This window comes from Phalacrocorax aristotelis, chromosome Z (genome assembly GCF_949628215.1).
Source record: "Phalacrocorax aristotelis chromosome Z, bGulAri2.1, whole genome shotgun sequence".
NCBI lineage: Eukaryota > Metazoa > Chordata > Aves > Suliformes > Phalacrocoracidae > Phalacrocorax > Phalacrocorax aristotelis.
The window spans coordinates 24,148,901-24,166,073 of record NC_134311.1 but is presented as its reverse complement, the minus strand read 5'-3'; the positions used below and the strand labels follow the sequence as shown (position 1 = coordinate 24,166,073).

At 41.5% G+C, this 17,173-nt stretch overlaps 1 protein-coding gene across 8 annotated transcripts in view; it reads left to right on the top strand.

Moving 5' to 3' along the window:
* The window catches only part of PAM (peptidylglycine alpha-amidating monooxygenase), a 151,266-nt gene extending 144,526 nt beyond the window's left edge, over positions 1-6,740 (top strand). For 4 of the 8 annotated variants that reach the window (XM_075079846.1, XM_075079845.1, XM_075079842.1 and 1 more), the window contains 5 exons: positions 606-705; positions 2,079-2,132; positions 3,555-3,758; positions 5,332-5,388; positions 5,920-6,740. In XM_075079846.1, the coding sequence (XP_074935947.1) occupies positions 606-705; positions 2,079-2,132; positions 3,555-3,758; positions 5,332-5,388; positions 5,920-6,101 (597 nt within the window). In that variant the 3' untranslated portion in view covers positions 6,102-6,740. The remainder of the gene's footprint in view (positions 1-605; positions 706-2,078; positions 2,133-3,554; positions 3,759-5,331; positions 5,389-5,919) is intronic. The other 4 variants (XM_075079848.1, XM_075079847.1, XM_075079844.1 and 1 more) reach the window with 1 other exon arrangement.
* Positions 6,741-17,173: the final 10,433 nt, after the last annotated feature.

Below are 17,173 nucleotides of genomic sequence, written 5' to 3'. Positions count from 1 at the left end.
AAATTAAACTGTGTGGTTACGTACCTTCTTTACAGAAGATTAGTGTGGAAGTTAAGCCTAAATGTTCATACAGTATGGTACCTAAAAATTATGTTTATTTTTTAAAAAAGTTTCCACATATTGTCTTAGACTAAAGAATGAATGTTAAGATTCCCATTTCTGAGTAACACATATACTCTGTTATTTGCAGTCCGGTTTTAAATTATATTGGAGTTATTTTTTTCTGAGTATGGAAACTAGCTGTATTGCATACAAGCTCTGACAAAAACTAAATATGTGGGCTTGAAACCTAGATTCATGATTTTTTAAATAATATATATTTCACAAGGTAAAATTGAATGCAAGAATATAAATATAAATATTACAAATATAAAAATAGTTTAGCATGAATATATCTAATAATCTCCGTGGTGTTATCCCTGGAGAAGGCAAAGATACAACAGAAATGGAATTCCTCTCCCTTTACTTATGTTAGGCTTTCACACCAGCACCTGCTGCGTTTTCCAGTGTAAGGACCAAATATGACCAGTCTCAAGTTCGCGGTTAAGAAGGCCTCATGGCTGTGCAGACACTTAAGAGTAATCTGTGACTGCTTATCTACACAGAACTTTGAGATGCCACATGATGTTGTTGCTTCAGAAGATAAAACAGTATTCATCGGAGATGTTCATGCCAGAGCAGTGTGGAAGTTTGCATCCACAGAAAGTATGTTCTTTATGTTCTTAATGGCAGAACTTCACATTTTGCATCTTCAGATCAGCACCACTTGTCTGGTACCACTGGCAAAGAACCTGGTGGCTTAATGACTATTATTTAATTGCACTACAAGCTCTGCCTGCAGAAGTTGTGTGCTACTCCTCCGTTTTCAGTAAAACACCATTCTTCAGCATTGCTGCATGCTCTGTCACGGGAGAGTCCTGAGCGCATTAGTTCATTGGTCGCAGGAGGAATCAGAATGCATTTGCCTCATGGTAGATCTATCCCATGTCATGTCAGTACCTGATTTAAAAAAGCATGACTCGAGCACTTCAGTAATTATAATGTATCGCTTGCTGAGAAGTCTAGTGCTTCCTTTGAGATTATCATATAGGAAACTCCTAGGGGCTGTAGTAAAAACTCAAGTCAACTTAGAATTTATATTCATTTCATTGGGAGTATTCATCATTAGAAGATAAATCTAGTATAATTTGAAGTCCTGTTTCCATGAAGTGGAAACGCTTCCCAGTTTTAATCTAGTAACCGCCAAGCCAAGGAGCCTGACTTCAGGGAGAGGGACCTGATTAGTCAGACATCAATTTAGTAGGAGTCAGAGAGATATTAGATATTTTACAGGAATAAAAAATATAATCCACTGTTATATTATATTGGATTAAAAATGTATGAGAGAGATAAAGCCTCAAGCTTCAGGGTGTTAGTCAACCAGTAAAAGTCTGCTGTTATAAATGAACTTCTGCCTAAGCCAGTTATTCCATTTCTTTGTTTATAATTAATGGGTTTTCCTTTGGGGCACCTGGTATCAGCTGCTGTTAATAACAGGAAACTGAACCAGGTAAATTGTAATTCTGACTGGATATGGCTTTTTCTGCATATCGTAATCTGAACAAGAACACTTCTAGGCTTCTATTCAAAGAAACAAGAGAACAAAAAAATAATGCAATTATTCGTCACCTAGAGGTTAGATGAGGAAAATACTTGTATATCATTTTCTTTTTAGCTTTTGCTGCAGTGTAAAACAGCAGTAGCTAGAGGGCTCTGATTCAGCCAGCCTTTAATCCATTGTGGTTTTGATTGCAATTAACAGTTTTATTTTTATGGGAATCCCTGAACCTTTACAAGTGCCCCTGAAATCTCTCTGGTATAGGAGTTAATTATTGCAAACATCTTTGGTGAATCAAGCTCTTTTTTCTGTGGCCTTCAGAGCTATTGAATGGTTTATATTGACTCTCCTTGGTGAAGTTCAGATGCTGATGGGATTGTTTACTGTAGGATTGTACTTACATTTGAGAAAGCTAGCAGGAAAATGTCACTGAGTATCTTCTGAAATGTCAGTTGTCCTGAAGAATAATTTTGTTTTACAGAAATGGAACATCGGTCAGTTAAAAAGGCTGGTATTGAGGTACAGGAAATAAAAGGTTAGTCTGATTCATAATGGAAATGAAGGAACCAGTATTTTCACATAGACTAGGACTACTTCTGCCAAGTTGAGGGGGAGAAAAGCTACCTAGTTTCACTGTTGTTTCATTTTTCACCATTATTTCATACAGTGACTATGGGTAAAAGTGAGCCAGCATAGGAAGCACTAGAAAGCAGCTTGTAACAGTGTTACCTAGTAGACGCTATTTTACAGCCAATCTAACCATTTCATTTTCAGTGATGATGTGCTTCACAGACACTAACATAAAAATTTAACTAGTGGATTAATTCCGTACGACCATCTGCTGTGGTCCAGATTGGTATCTGTGTCAGCTCCCTTAGATGCAGAAATAGCTCTAAAATATGACTGTGATAGTTACTCCCCAGCACCCGTCCCCCTGCTCCACAACCCTCAACAACAAAAAAAGGGTTATTTGAAATGGCAGTTGGTTTATCTTTCTGCATAGTCTTTCAGTACACAGCTTTGCCAGTCACACCATATGGCAAAAATTACCATTTTTTTCTATTTAGATTTATTTCCCTGGATTTACTGCTTTTTTTTTTATCTGCATGATAACACTGTATTAGTGTTAAGTGTAAACTGAAGCGTTTACTATTCTTTCATAATAGAATATAATTTTAAGTTTGATACAGAATCAAAATAGAGTTGATTCAGAGTGTTTCTGATGCAGCTACTTCTTAAGACATGCACTGAAGTCGGACTTTCAGATATAAAGCTAGATGGTTTTGCTCATTAGAAGTTAGCCCTAAGCATGTGACCTTTTATACACATGTAAAAGCATATAGGATTTTATTGAAACTGTTTTTCTGCTTGTAGGTGGAGAGGTAACAAACTAGTCAGGGATGATTGGATGCAGTTTTCAAAAGCTCTCCAGATGCACAGGACCAAAGTTCTTTCACAGGAAAAAAAAAAAAAAAAAAAGAAAATTTAATGCTTTGTCACAAGTTTATTAAAAACAACTTTCAATGCTTTCCTTTTTCTTTATGATGATACAGCATATACTGGATTTCTATACTTCTTGTGGAAGTGTTATTGTCAGAAGGAGATATTTAGTTGATAATACATCACACACCTATTTGCAAAAATAGATCTTTTGGGGATTTCCCTGTATTTTAAAATATAGATACTTTTTAAGACAAAATTCTCTCTGACACCTCTCCTCTCCCCATTCAAGAAATGGGGAGGTCGTCTTTGCTAGCGAGTGATATCGTTCAGACTCTGTCTGCCTTACATGTGGGATACATCACCAAGAGCTGAAAATGTCTCCATAAGTCTTTTTGTCTTTTGTTTCCTTGTTGCTCAACACTTCAGGTATTCTAGCTTGTTCGTTTCTTTAAAGCCTTGTTCTGTGTTGCTTGATGTATATGGATTACATATTGAAATTGTCTTCTTTTTAAAGAATCAGAAACAATTGTAGAAGCCACATCAAGAAACAACCCAGAATCAACAGACCCTCTAAAGAAGCAGGAAAAACAACATTTGGTCCAACAGGCCAGCACTGGAGTTTCCTTTGTTCTTATTACAACTCTTCTAATAATCCCTGTTGTTGTCCTGCTGGCAATTTTAGTATTTATTCGGTGGAGGAAGACAACTGTCTATGGAGGTAACCATAAGTAACTCTAGAGAACAGGATTTTATTATTCCAGTTCAAAACATCACTAAACACTGAGAGATGAGGGTATGAGAAGAGAGGCGTACTTTCCCTTTACCATTCTGAACAGTTACGGTGATGCTGCATGCAAACTAAGAATCAGTGTGCACACAGCAACTGCATCCCCCTATGCCTTTAGTATTACATCCTAAGCCACCACCTTTTCAGAACATGTATCTAAAAACTTTAATTGGCATCAAGCTGAAAACTGGTATCTCAGAAACAACTAGAATACATTCATGTTATCATCTAGAATGCATAAATTTTAATACTCTGAGCATGGTTTGATTTTTACTTTGGGATATTTAAATTATTGAAAGCAAAGGACTCTATGGGTATTTTCAAGGTATAAGCAAAATGCAAAGAGTTAACATTTACAGGAGAATATGTATTATTGTTCAGTACTACCTTGTGCATTGTGAGTCAGACATGTTTCCATAATGCACCTCCATCCATTGCTGTGAGAGCTGTAATTGGTACTTACAAACTAAGTAATTTTGTCCTTAATTCATACTATTTAATAACATTATTTTTGAGAAACTGGTAGACTGCAGTAGGAGTTTGATCATTACACTTGTTATTTTGTATGGCATAAATAGTTTTATTAAGATATTCTCACCAAGAGAAGAAAATGTACTTGGAATAGACAAATAATACAGCTCTAGCACTGACTAGGACGTACTATGACAGAGTACGTAATTCAGTGGCCTAGTATCGCCGTGCAATTGAATTGGATGTACTTTATTTGAAGATTTCAGTGTGCGGCTTCCTGACTCTTTGTGTTCAAACATGTTTAACAAATCAAATGTGCTAACACTCTTGACTACTGCAGTAGTGCCGCTAATGGATACGACCTATAATAGCGTCTTCGCATGCCATTTGGATTCCAGTAGTGCCTGAATTTACTGTGTCAAAGAGCATGATGCAGTTACACTCGTAGAAGTAAAGTTATTGTACAGATTTATGGAAACTGAGGAAAAGACAGTTTGGTCATGGCATTTAATTTTTCTTCAGATGAAGGATGGCAAGAGTTACCAGGGACAAGGATATATTTGTGAGGGGGGACAGAATTTACTCCAAAATACCTGAAGAAATTCACAGATCACTGTCTTCCAGAAAGCCAATCTTCTCTGAAGGGAAGCTATACCATTTCAAATGTAAAGCTGTATTTTGCGGTGTGCTGGAACATAGTTATGCACATTATAAATGACAAGGTTCTTGTCCTTCCTGTAAACTCTTCACAGTAACATAAGTGAACAGTCGAGGGAATTAAATTCTCAGAAATAACTTTTATGTACATCTTCTTAATGGCTGAATTGGCATAAACCGAACATCTGTGGTATGATAGTTTTGTTAGGAATTACCATTTTACCTTAATCACTCAGCTGAAAAGTATCTGGTTTGCCTCTTGGAGCTGCTGAACAATTTGTTGAATGTCTGTGCTTTGTATCTGAAAATACAGATAATTATTTAATAATACAATTTTTTTTTGTAACTAAGTTTTTAAATCTACTTTATTTTTCAGCTGATGGGGAACACAAACTCGATTCAAGTTCAGGCAGAATTTTAGGCAGACTCAGAGGTAAGTCTAAGTCATTGAAGATCCTTCGAGAACGCAGTAACTGGAGGGGTTTTTCTGTATTTGCTTCTAGCTGAATATCAGATTTGATGGAACTTTCTCAGGAGAGGGATTGGGGTCAAACCTCAGGTGTTTTGTGGAAATGTCTTTTACGACACCTTTCATCCATCATCTGCCCACTGAAGAGGATGTGTCACTACCAGTGGGAGAGCGCTAGCTGTTATAATGAGTTATCTGTGGATCTGGTGAATGAAGTAAAGCACTTAAGGCTAAGGGCAAAGTGGTGAAAACAGAAATAGCCTGCGTAAAGACTTAATGTAACAATGGATGGTGAAAAAAGTACTGAATGAATGAATGTCCTCTCTCCTTCGTAATCTCTACACTTAGCGTTTGTGGTTCACGTGCTGATCTTTAAAAACAGTTTCTGGAAGGACACTTAAAATAATTTCCACTGTACTGTTGAAAGAGTAGGTAGAATTTTATTCCCCCCTGCACAGTAAAGCAAACCTTAAGACAAGCATTTCCTTTCCACAGGGAAAGGCGGTGGTGGCCTTAACCTTGGGAACTTCTTTGCAAGTCACAAAGGCTACAGCCGAAAAGGGTTTGACCGACTGAGCACTGAAGGAAGCGATCAAGAAAAAGATGAAGATGATGGCACAGATTCAGAGGAAGAGTGTTCAGCACCTCCACCCCCACCAGCACCTTCATCATCCTGAAACCAGCCTTTGAGTTCTCCATTACATGATTCAACCCAGAATGTCAGATTCCTTTTCCCTTAAGCACGTTTAAGATTTTGTGTATTTAACTGTAAACTGTACTAGTCTGTGTGGGGCTGTACACTGGTTCCTTTAATTTTTGTTTGGTTTTAGTTCTGTTTTTTAAGTGGAGGAGTGTATGGAAGTTCCATATCAGTGCCGTTGTTTTTTATGTGAACATCTTAATCAAGCAAATAGTCTTCTCATTGCAGCACTGATTTAAAGCAGTAGTATTTTCTCATGTCAATTTGGGGATCTTGTAAATAAGTCTTACTATCTGCTTGTTCAAAGTATTTTTCCCATAACTATTCAGTTGCCAATTTCTGTTTTGTGCCTTTCCTCTTCAATGTCCTTAAACTGTTGCAGTACAGAGAAAATACAGTGCCACAAGAAAATGAAGCTGCTAAATCTTCTTCTATTTTTTTAAAATCACTAACATTATATTGCATTGAAGGAAAGAAAAAAGTCTCTATTTAATTTTTTTCTTCTTCCTAACTTGATGTGTTTCTGGGATGTCTTATTTTTAGATGGTATCACTGTTAGAACACTATTTTCAGAAGCTGAATGTAATTTGTGTAATAAAGTATTCGCAGAGCATTAGCTGTCAGAGTGTACTTTGGAATTTTTGTATTCTTTTAAGTTTTTTGTACACAGCTTTTGTAAAAGTTACACAGACCACTTAATACAGTAAAAATTTTAATGTCTTCTACCAGCAGAGAAAAAGTGCTGTTTTGTAAGGAAGCTGGAAAAATACTTTGCTATGTCACAAGGGTTCTTTTTTTTCTAAAGACTAATAATATACATGCATGTACAGTCAAGCTTAAACATTTAAAGAGGAATTTTACTTGTATAAGAAAACTGCAGGGTATTTACTTTAATAAACCATGGTCACAGCTAAGAGGAAACCTGTGTCTCAACTTAAATATGCAAATTAGTCAGGGTAGGCATCTAATACTACCTAATTTGTAGTACTGATCTTCTTGCTTCTTCACACTTCCTATTTGATTCATACAACAGGAGTCCTCAGTCCCATGATGTGCTCACTCATTGAACAGGAGACTTGCAGAAGACCTGCTAGATAATTATCCTGGCTCTATGAGTCATCTGAAGTGTGAATCATTGTGTGACGTTATCATGATTTATCAGTCTAGTTTGAGGATCAGAGCATGATTAACCTCCTTTTAAAGCCTGTATTATGAGCAGAGTGTACACAGCTGTAATTGCTGCAGATTTTTATGAAACGGCTTTCATTATCGTCATTGCAGGTGTTGTAATAGGCTATTGCTGGTGTTGAGCTTGAAAAATAGGCTTTAGGTTTCTTGTGGCACCGGGTTTTGTAAGGTGTTTTTTGAGGGAATAATAGTGGAGCAAGAGATAAGGTTTCATCCCCCAGCAAGATTTTATAAATCTCCATTTTCTGGAACAAAAACTTAAAATCCTTGACAGGTTGTTTTTTCTCAAGTATAGCAAAATCTGCAGGATAGCTTTATAAAATGCATGCTCAGTTTCATGTGATATGTATTTAGTGCACACCTACAAGTTGCTTCCTTTCCTGCTAATTTCTGTTTTCCTAGTATTACAAGAAAAATTGCTTTTGAAAGCAAGACAGTGTTATTTTTAGCTGTGGCCTTGATCCCCTTGTATATGAATAAAAACAAATAAGGTAGTTGGAAAGGATCTTCTAAAGCTCTCTGCAAAGATGACAAGTCAGTAGTTTATAGGAAGTTTTCAGTGAGAGCAACTAAGGGAGCTGTGGTGGCACTGCTGTCATAGGTGGATATGGCATCAGGTCTAAACCGTCACAGGCTTTTCTCAAAAGCAATGAGTCAGGGTATATTTTTCTAACGTTTGGATACCTCACATTATGTCTATATGATGTTGGGTGTTCCCTGCTTCCACGGTATTGGGCTGATGAAGATAACATGCAACAGTGTCCCTCCCCCTTTCCTTTAGTTGATCCTTATCTCCAGTTAAAAAAATGCTTTGTTGAGGAGGGAGTAGCTGAACACAGTTTAACTGCAAGTACAAGCTAAAACAGATTAATTCAGCATTAGTCATAATCTCTGCTCTCTGGAATCCAGAGGTTGGTCTGTACAATAATCCTGGGCTGCATGACAAGAAGCGTTTCGAGGGAAGTGATTCTCCCCCTCTACTCCGCTCTGGTGAGACCTCACCTGGAGTGCCGCATCCAGCTCTGAGGTCTCCAGCACAAGAAAGACATGGACCTATCAGAGCAGGTCCAGAGGGGGGCCATGAAAATAGTCAGAGGGCTGGAGGGCTGGAGCACCTCTCCTGTGAGGACAGGCTGAGAGAGTTGGGGTTGTTCAGCCTGGAGAAGGCTCCAGGAGACATTGTTTCGACCTTTCAATACTTAAAGCAGGCTTATAAGAAAGACAGAGAGACTTCACCAAGACCTGTACAGACAGGATAAGGGGCAATGGTTTTAAACTAAAGGGTGGTAGATTTAGACTGGATATTAGGAAGAAATCATTTAGTATGTGGGTGGTGAGACACTGGAACAAGTTGCCCAGAGAAGCAGTGGATGCCCCATAATTGGCAGTGCTCAAAGTCAGGTTGGAGGGGCTTTGAGCAACAATGTAGTGGAAGATGTCCCTGCCCATGGCAGGGGGGTTGGCCTAGAAGATCAAGGTTCCTTCCACCCCAAACTTCTGTGATTCTTTGATAACTGCATTGACAGGCAACCAACTACTTTCCAGCAGCAGGCAAACCTCAACACCTCAGACTGCGTTCTCTAATCTCATACAGGTACAATGGCAGAAAATCTGAACCTGTTTGGAGGCACTGCATCTTATGAAAACAACGGACTTCACACTGCAATAGAAAATTCATTTAAAAAGGGCCTGACTATTTTCATTAAAATTAGGCCAATGAAGTAGCTAAGCACCTTCCCCTGCGGTAGTACTGTATCGAGCATCTCCCTGTTTTGCATAGTCTGGCATACTGTAAGTCCTTCAGAGTGATGTGAAGGTGGCTGCTTATCCACTGGTAAGCAGCGTTGGGCGACCTTCAGTAACTCACTGCACGCCAGCTGCAAGTGGGGGCAGACTGGGGCAACTACAAGCTGCCATGAGGAGGAGGCGCTGAACTGTAACGTGCAGGTCGTCACCCAGGTCACCTGAAGGTGTCCCAATTAAATGAAATTACCATCCCAATTAAGCAGCGGTCCTTGCCACGAGTATCATTAGGTGTAAATTGATTCCTTGGGAAGCATCTTGATTAAGTAGAGTTTTCTAATTAAGCAGTGCATGGTAGTAGTTAATGAGGATTTATAGATCGATGCAGTAAATTGCAACAGCTTCTTGCTTGCCAAAGCTAGATTTATTTATGTTTCACCAGAACTTTTAGGTCAGTAAAGTCCGTCACACTACAGAGAATTAGGATTAAGTGTGGGTCACGGTACAGAGAAGGGACTTCGTTGATTTCTGTCTTGCCATTCAAGCACACATGTGGGAACTTGTTTGAAATTTGCTACGTGTGTATCAGCAATACAAGTTGCGGGGAGCGGATCACTGCTGAGCAATTCAAAAGCATTTTTATTATTTAATTGCATATTAGAATATACTTTTAAATTTTAAAGACTGTATTATGATATAGTGCACAGTTTGTGGGGCTTCAGAACCAAATGTCCAAGTCAATTAAAATTAAGAGCTGAAATTAGGCCACTGTATTTTCTATGCAAAATAAATGCTAGTAAACCCTAGAGTTTTAGCGCCCTGAAATGTGAAAATACTTTTTTTCCATTGTGTATTATCAAAATTTGTTAGCAAAACTTTCACTATAACTGCCTTCAAATTCCAAATCTTGTGAAATATTTAGATTCATCTGTGCAGCTAACCATTACTGGTAGAAGAAAAGAGGGGAGCTACAGTGTAGAGGAGGATTTTAAATCTCCAATGGCAGCTACTTAACACCTGCAAACTTCTTGCTGTTTCTGGGCGTGGTGGCTAGAAAACCTAAAGGAGCATCCAGCTGGCTTTGTTACACACATATTTGGAGAGTCACAAGGGAGAGCTGCATGGGAGTCAACTTGGGAGCTGCACTAGAATTTTTTTAAATTCTAGATCATGAAGGCATGTTTGCTGAACTCCTTTCTCCAGCTCCTTTCTGCCAGTGTTTCTTATTAGTTGCATGGGAAGCATGACATCCTTCGAGTGAAGCTCTGTCTGATTTCACTGTACAACTTTAAAAAAATACACAGATGATGTAGAGGCTTTTTTTTTTCCCTAGGAACTGTGCAATTTTAAAGATGCAGCGAAGCAATTTGTTCCTAGCAAATAGTTGGTCGTAGCAGTTCAGCAAACTAGGCAAATTATTATTAATTACCAACTACCTTTATTTTTCAAACCAAAACATATGAGAAATCTAGATCTTTTTATTAGAATTCAAGAATTTTGTCAGAATGTGGATAAGGCAACCCCTGCCCTGGCCATTGTGTTCCTCAATACTTCGATACCCTCCCCACCATGTTTGCTACTGCTTTCTTCAGCCATGGCACATCCTAAAACTGCAGCTCAAGAGATAATTACTTTAGAAAGGACTGAATCCCACAGTTCTGCCATGTTTCCTTGAGTTGGGCCTCAGATTGCGCACACTGTGCCATGTGTAAGGAGCTGGAAGGCTGGCCTTTTCCCAGGCACTTGTTTACGAGGTCCTGCTCACAGCAACCAAGGCTTCATGAGCACTGCGAGGCGCCCATTTCTTCAGAAGCTGTGAAGCTGCATCGGATGTTCGCCACGGTCGGTGGTGATGGTATAAACTACCTAACACACAAGCAGGGCTTTTTGTACTGTAACTTACGTGAAAGGTCAGTCATGCAGCCTTCAAGTAATGCGGGCCACGTTGCTGTAACCAGGTGATGATGTTGCTATGAAGCAGCCTGGGATGGAAAAAGTCGGCAGGCAGGCAGGACGCAGGGGTGCAGGCGCACTGCCATGGTGATGGGCCCCCAGCCTGCAGCCACCTGGGCAGGGAGGGACGGACAGGGTTCACGCGTGTGCTCCCAAATGAATCCCCAACCTCCAAGGAGTCAAACACATGGAAGGTAAATGAATCTCAAAAACTGCATTTGCCAGTGCAATACCGTAACCTCGCACTAAATCCTGTCCTGTCCCGTTCAGTGTGCGCTCCTTTCCGCAGTCCTCTAGTCCACGGAAGTGATGGGTGACGCCTTTGACTAGCTAACCGTTCAAAATCAATCCGGTGGGGAACCCATGTATTATTTACTGCATATCACTGAAATTCTGCACAAAATATAGAACTCGTTTTCTTGTGGACTTGTCCATTGGGGCTTTCATTGCTATGGCTGCCAGCTCTGTGAAGAGTAATTAATTTTTTTTTTCAGTATATCGGGGAACTGGCACCGTGCTAGTCGCTTTGCGCAGAAGGGGGAAGTGAGGCATAGAGACATTAAAGGCATAAATTGCCAGAAAACATCAACAGATTTTAAGTACTGAATTTGTGAAACCTGATTTACTCCCTTTCAACCTTTCAACCCACCTATTTAGGTATCACTTTATATGCTCCAGGCACTGCTGCTTGCCACCAGCTGCACCTCAGAATACTCCAGCTCTGCTGATGAAAGCTCAGAGGTTCCCGTGAAGCGGCTGCAAAAGGACCACGTGAGTAACAACTGGTAAATTATGGAACACGAACCATGGCACCAGCAACCTGTAGCAGGGCAGCAGTGCCTGGCAGACTGGGGAAGCTGTTGTTTCCTCAGGGTCTTGTGTATTGGCATACCTATTTCTGCTACCAATGCAGCAAGGTTTCTGCAGATCCCTTTGTCACTGTAACCCTTTGCACAGTGTCAGGGTAAAACAGGCTGCACACGACTGCAGCCAGGAGGTCTGCGGCGTGAACCCCTCCTCAGAGCCTGTAGTAACACCTACTACAACGGGACAAACAAGCAGGGAGCTCAGGCAACCCGAGTGCACGTGTATTTGCAAGTGTAGTCTTTGTGTGCAAGAAGAGAGGGGGAAAGGAGAACTGGCTGGGGAATGCATCTCACAGGATTAATAACAACTCCTAAATCAAATGTTTTAAAACTAAGTTACTGTCTGGTTACTTCTATCTGGAAGAGCCTTCCTTTTCAAATGAAACATTTATGTGTAATCCTTTCATTCCAAATGCCTAGTTTGATTACCAAAGTTTCCCCAGTACACCAGCAGGTCTTCTAATATGTGTAGAAGAGCGCAATACCCACTTCCAGAAGATACTGCTAAATTCTGTTTATTTGTGTCAATTTTAGCCTTCTAATTTAAAAGTGTCTTCCTGGGTGACTTCTAACATGACATTTCCTTCAGCTGAATTCACAGATGGGCATCATACTCTCAGGCCAACAGATGATGACAGCTACTGATGTGCCATGCTGAGTTTCCACCACCTGGTGAGACTCTAGGGGCTTGTGTGTTTTATTTTTAGCTAGTGCAATAAGTTAACTGAAAGCATCCGCTCCATTCCAATGCCAAAAAATAATGTTACATATTTTGAAAATAACAGGAAGCTTATTAAGCAAAGATTTTGACACGTTCATCAGAGTAAGGACATCTGCTGCAAAAGGTCATTGATATGGATGTTGCACCCAAGCAAAGGAAACTTACCTGGTTCTCAAAATGTGGTTATTTCCAGAAGACTGAACGGCTTGTTGTGAACAGCAAATCATGATTCATTAGTGCCCTCCAGCACAGGACATTCAGTTCTAGGGAGAAGAGCAAAAACGTTTTAAAACATCTTCCTTTCCAGCTACAGCACACTAACACAAAACAGTCGAACACGACACAGAAGTTCAGAAAGTATTCAAACAAGGGAGGAGTGGTTTTCATTCTACTGTAAAGCACTGTGAACATTTCACAGAATCACATGTTGGAAGGAACCTCAGGGATGATCTAGTCCAACCTTTCTGGGAAGAGCGCAGTCTACACAAGATGGCCCAGCACCCTGCCCAGGTGACTTTGAAGTTGTCCAATGTGGTCGAGTCAACCGCTTCCCTGGGGAGATTATTCCAGTGGTTGACTCTCCTCAATGTGAAAAGTTTCCCCCTTGTGTCTAATCGGAATCTCCCAAAAGCAACCTCTGTCCATTCCCCCTTGTCCTCTCCATGTGACTCCTTGTAAAAAGGGAATCTCCATCTTCTCTGTAGCTGCCCCTACTGGTACACGGTGCTGCAACAGCTGCACTGGTACACGGTGATGAGATCCCCTCTAAGCCTCCTTTTCTCAAGGCTGAACAAACCGAGTTCTCCCAGCCTATCCTCGTATGGCAGGCTTCCCAATCCTTTGGTCATCTTGGTGGCCCTTCTCTGGACCCCTTCCAGCCTGTCCACATCCTTTTTGTATAGCGGGGACCAGAACTGTACACAGGACTCCAGGTGTGGCCTGACAAGCGCTGAGTAGAGCGGGATAATGACTTCTTTCTCTCTGCTGGCGATGCCCTTTTTGATGCAACCCAGCATCCTGTTGGCCTTCTTGGCCATAGCAGCAGCACACTGTTCGCTCATGTAGAGCTTCCTGTCCACCAGGACCCCCAGGTCCCTTTCCACAGAGCTGCTCTCCAGCCAGGTGGGTCCCAGTCTGTGCTGCACTCCTGGATGATGTTTCCCAGTTGCATGACCTTACACTTCTCCGTGTTGCACTTCATAAGGTTCCTGTTGGCCCACTCTTCCAGCCCATCCAGATCTCCCTGCAGAGCAGGTCTCCCATCTGGAGTGTCTACTTCCCTGCTCATGTTGGTGTTATCTGCAAACTTCATCAGGCAACACTTGATCCCATTATCCAGATCACTTATAAAGCTGTTGAATAACATTGGGCCCAATATCGATCCCTGGGGGACCCCACCTGTGACAGGTTGCCACTTGGAAAAGGAGCCATTTATCACCACCCTTTGGGTGCGGCCTGTCAGCCAGTTCCCCACCCACTGCACAGACCACTTGTCTAGGCCATAACGCATTAACTTCTCCAGCAGGAGACTGTGGGGGACCGCATCAAAGGCCTTGGAGAAGTCCAGGTAGACAATGTCCACAGCCTACACCATGTCAACCAGGCTAGTCACTTTGTCATAGAAGGCCACCAGGTTTGTCAAGCACGATCTGCCCTTAGTGAAGCCATGTTGGCTTTTCCCAATCACGTGCTTCATTTGACTTGTGGTGGCCCCCAGGGGGATTTGTTCCATATCTTTCCCAGGGATTGAGGTAAGGCTGATGGGCCTATAGTTACCCGGATCCTCCCTCAAGCCTTTCTTGTACATAGGGGTAACGTTTGCCTTCCTCCAGTCCTCTGGGACATCCCCCGTTCTCCATGACTTCTCAAAGGTTATGGAGAGTGGCCTTGCAATGACATCAGCCAGCTCTTTCAACACCCTCGGGTGGATGGCGTCAGGGCCCATTGATTTGTGGGGGTCAGGCTCCTGTAATAATTCATGTACTAACTCTTCCTTCACTGATGGTGGGTCAGTGTTTGGATCAACCGGCAGTTTCATTCCCAAACAAAGCCTGGGACCCAACAGTGTTGGTAAAGAAAGAGCTGAAGAAAGTGTTGAGGATCTCTGCCTTTTCAGCATTGCTGGTGACTGACTCCCCTATTCTGTTTAACAGTGGGCCTAGGTTTTCCTTCTGTTTCTGCTTACGGTTGACATACCCGAAGAAACCTTTCCTGTTATTTTTTATGTCTACAGCCGGTTTCAATTAAAATTGGGCTTTTGCTTTTCTAACTGTGTCTCTGCACTCTCTGGCAATGCCCTTGTGGTTCTCAACAGATAGTCCTCCACTTCTCCATTTCTGGTGTGCTTCCCTTTTGGATTTGAGTAGACCCAGGAGGTCATGGTTGAGCCATGGGGGCCTCTTGCTCTGCTTACTTCCCTTTCCTTTGTAGGGGATAAACTGGCTTTGTGCTTCCCATAGAGAGTTCTTTAAGGATTCCCAGCACTCACTAGCTCCTTTGTCTTCCATGGAAGCTTCCTAAGGAATCCCTCCCAGCTGGGGTCTAAGCGAGCTGAAGTTTGCTCTTCTAAAATCCAGATTCCTTGTCTTAGAAGTGACCTTCAGCACACTCAGCAGGATCCTGAACTCCACAATATTGTGATCACTGCAGCCGAGGCTATCACTAACCGAGATATTACAAAGCAGGTTTTCTCAGTTTGTGAACAGCAAGCCCATCAGCGCCTCATTCCTGGTTGGCACATCTAACATTTGTATGAGGAAGCAGTCCTCTACGCATTCCAGGAACTTGGTGGATGACATGTGAGCTGCCGAATTGTTCTTCCAGCAGATGTCTGGGTAGTTGAAGTCACCCATAAGGAGCAGGTTCTGTTGGCCAGCAGCTTGCTTTAGTGCCCCCAGTATCGCTTCATCGGCATTGTCATTGTGGTTAGGAGGTTGGTAGCAGATGCCCACTGTGAGGTCCTGCTTGGATATGACCCCTGACTTTATCCCAGAGGCATTTGACAGAGCAGTTGCAATCACCATAGTTGACTTTGATACATTTGAGGTTTTCCTTGATGTAGAGTGCAACTCTTCCACCTCTTCTACCCTGCCTGTCTTTACGAAAGAGCCTGTAACTGTCCATTGCGATCCCCCAGTCATTTGAGTTGTCCCACCACGTTTCAGTTACTCCTATGATGTCATACCCTTCTGAGGGGGCACAGAGCTCCAGTTCCTCCTGTTTGTTTCCATTTGTACAGTCTTTTCACTAGCAGATTATTTTATAGTGTTTTTCATCAAACTCCGAGCTGGTAGTCAGCACTACTGGCTAACGCAAATGATAAACATTCATAGTTCTGTGCTGTGAGGTATGAGTAAATTTACACTTTTTCTCTCACGCTGTACACCCTTCTACTCCTCTATACAACTTCCTGTGAGGGGGCATAAACTCTGTGAGAAAAAAGCATTTCTAAGAATTCTCTTATGAAATAGTCTTTGCTATTGTCCTATCATAAACCATATCTGTGTACAGACTGACATAGTGCATTTACCCAAGTTGGTTAAAATACAAACCAAGAGTAGGCAACTCACTGACTGCGGTCACAAGCATACACAGAACAGCCCTTCGCCATGGCAAAGCTGTGAGGGGTTTCTCTGAGTTTCCCCAGCATGCTGCTCACAAAGCCTCAGGTTTCCTGGTGGGTTTTTTTCACAGTTTCACAATGTATCTAACAATATAACTAAACCAAAACCAGCTGATGTCCCTTCAGCCAATAAGCACAGTGGTAGAAACAAAGGTACATACTGAGAAGGCAGGGGTGGCTTAAAACGCCCAGGCCTCTGTTAAGCATTAACATAGGAACAATTTAGGCTGCCACACCATGATCACGACACAAACCTCGGGTGACCATGGCACACAGCACCCAGATTACTGACTTTAAATTACTATTCCAGGGAAAAAATACCGTATGACCACAGTGCTCATTACTGGGGAAAAAAAATATCAAAGTAAGACCACTGTTCATAATTACCAATTATATCATATTTACCTGTTTTTTCTTCTACTGTAACTAGTTTGACAGGATTTCCTAGCATTTTTTCTTTTTCAGACAAGACGAATGTATTTCACCAAGCCCACTTTCTTTGCTTTCTTGACTGCACTAGACTGATGACTACAGAGGCCAGCTGTCCTCAGAGGACAGCACAGCATGGGGTAACAGCAGCTAACACAGAGATGGGCTTTTCAGCTTGTGTATGTTTGCCAGTGCCCACACAAGGGCTGTTCGTCTCCAAGAGCTCCATGGAGGAGCCTGTTAGGCCAGCATCCCCAGCTGCCTCCCAGTACCCTCTTTCTGAAACAGTCTCAGTGGAAAAAAAGTATATATGGACTTTACATAAATAGGACTAGATTTTCAGAGGACACAAAATACTTTGAGTATGAAGTATTTCTTCATTTGAATTTTGAGATAGCATCCTGTCATTGTGCTGAGCTGCTCTTACAGAGCTGCGGCCCATGATATCAAAGACATACTGTACATTAGGTACAAATTTCTGTATAAGTACAGTACCTAATCAGCCTTGAGGACCAAATGTTGTTACC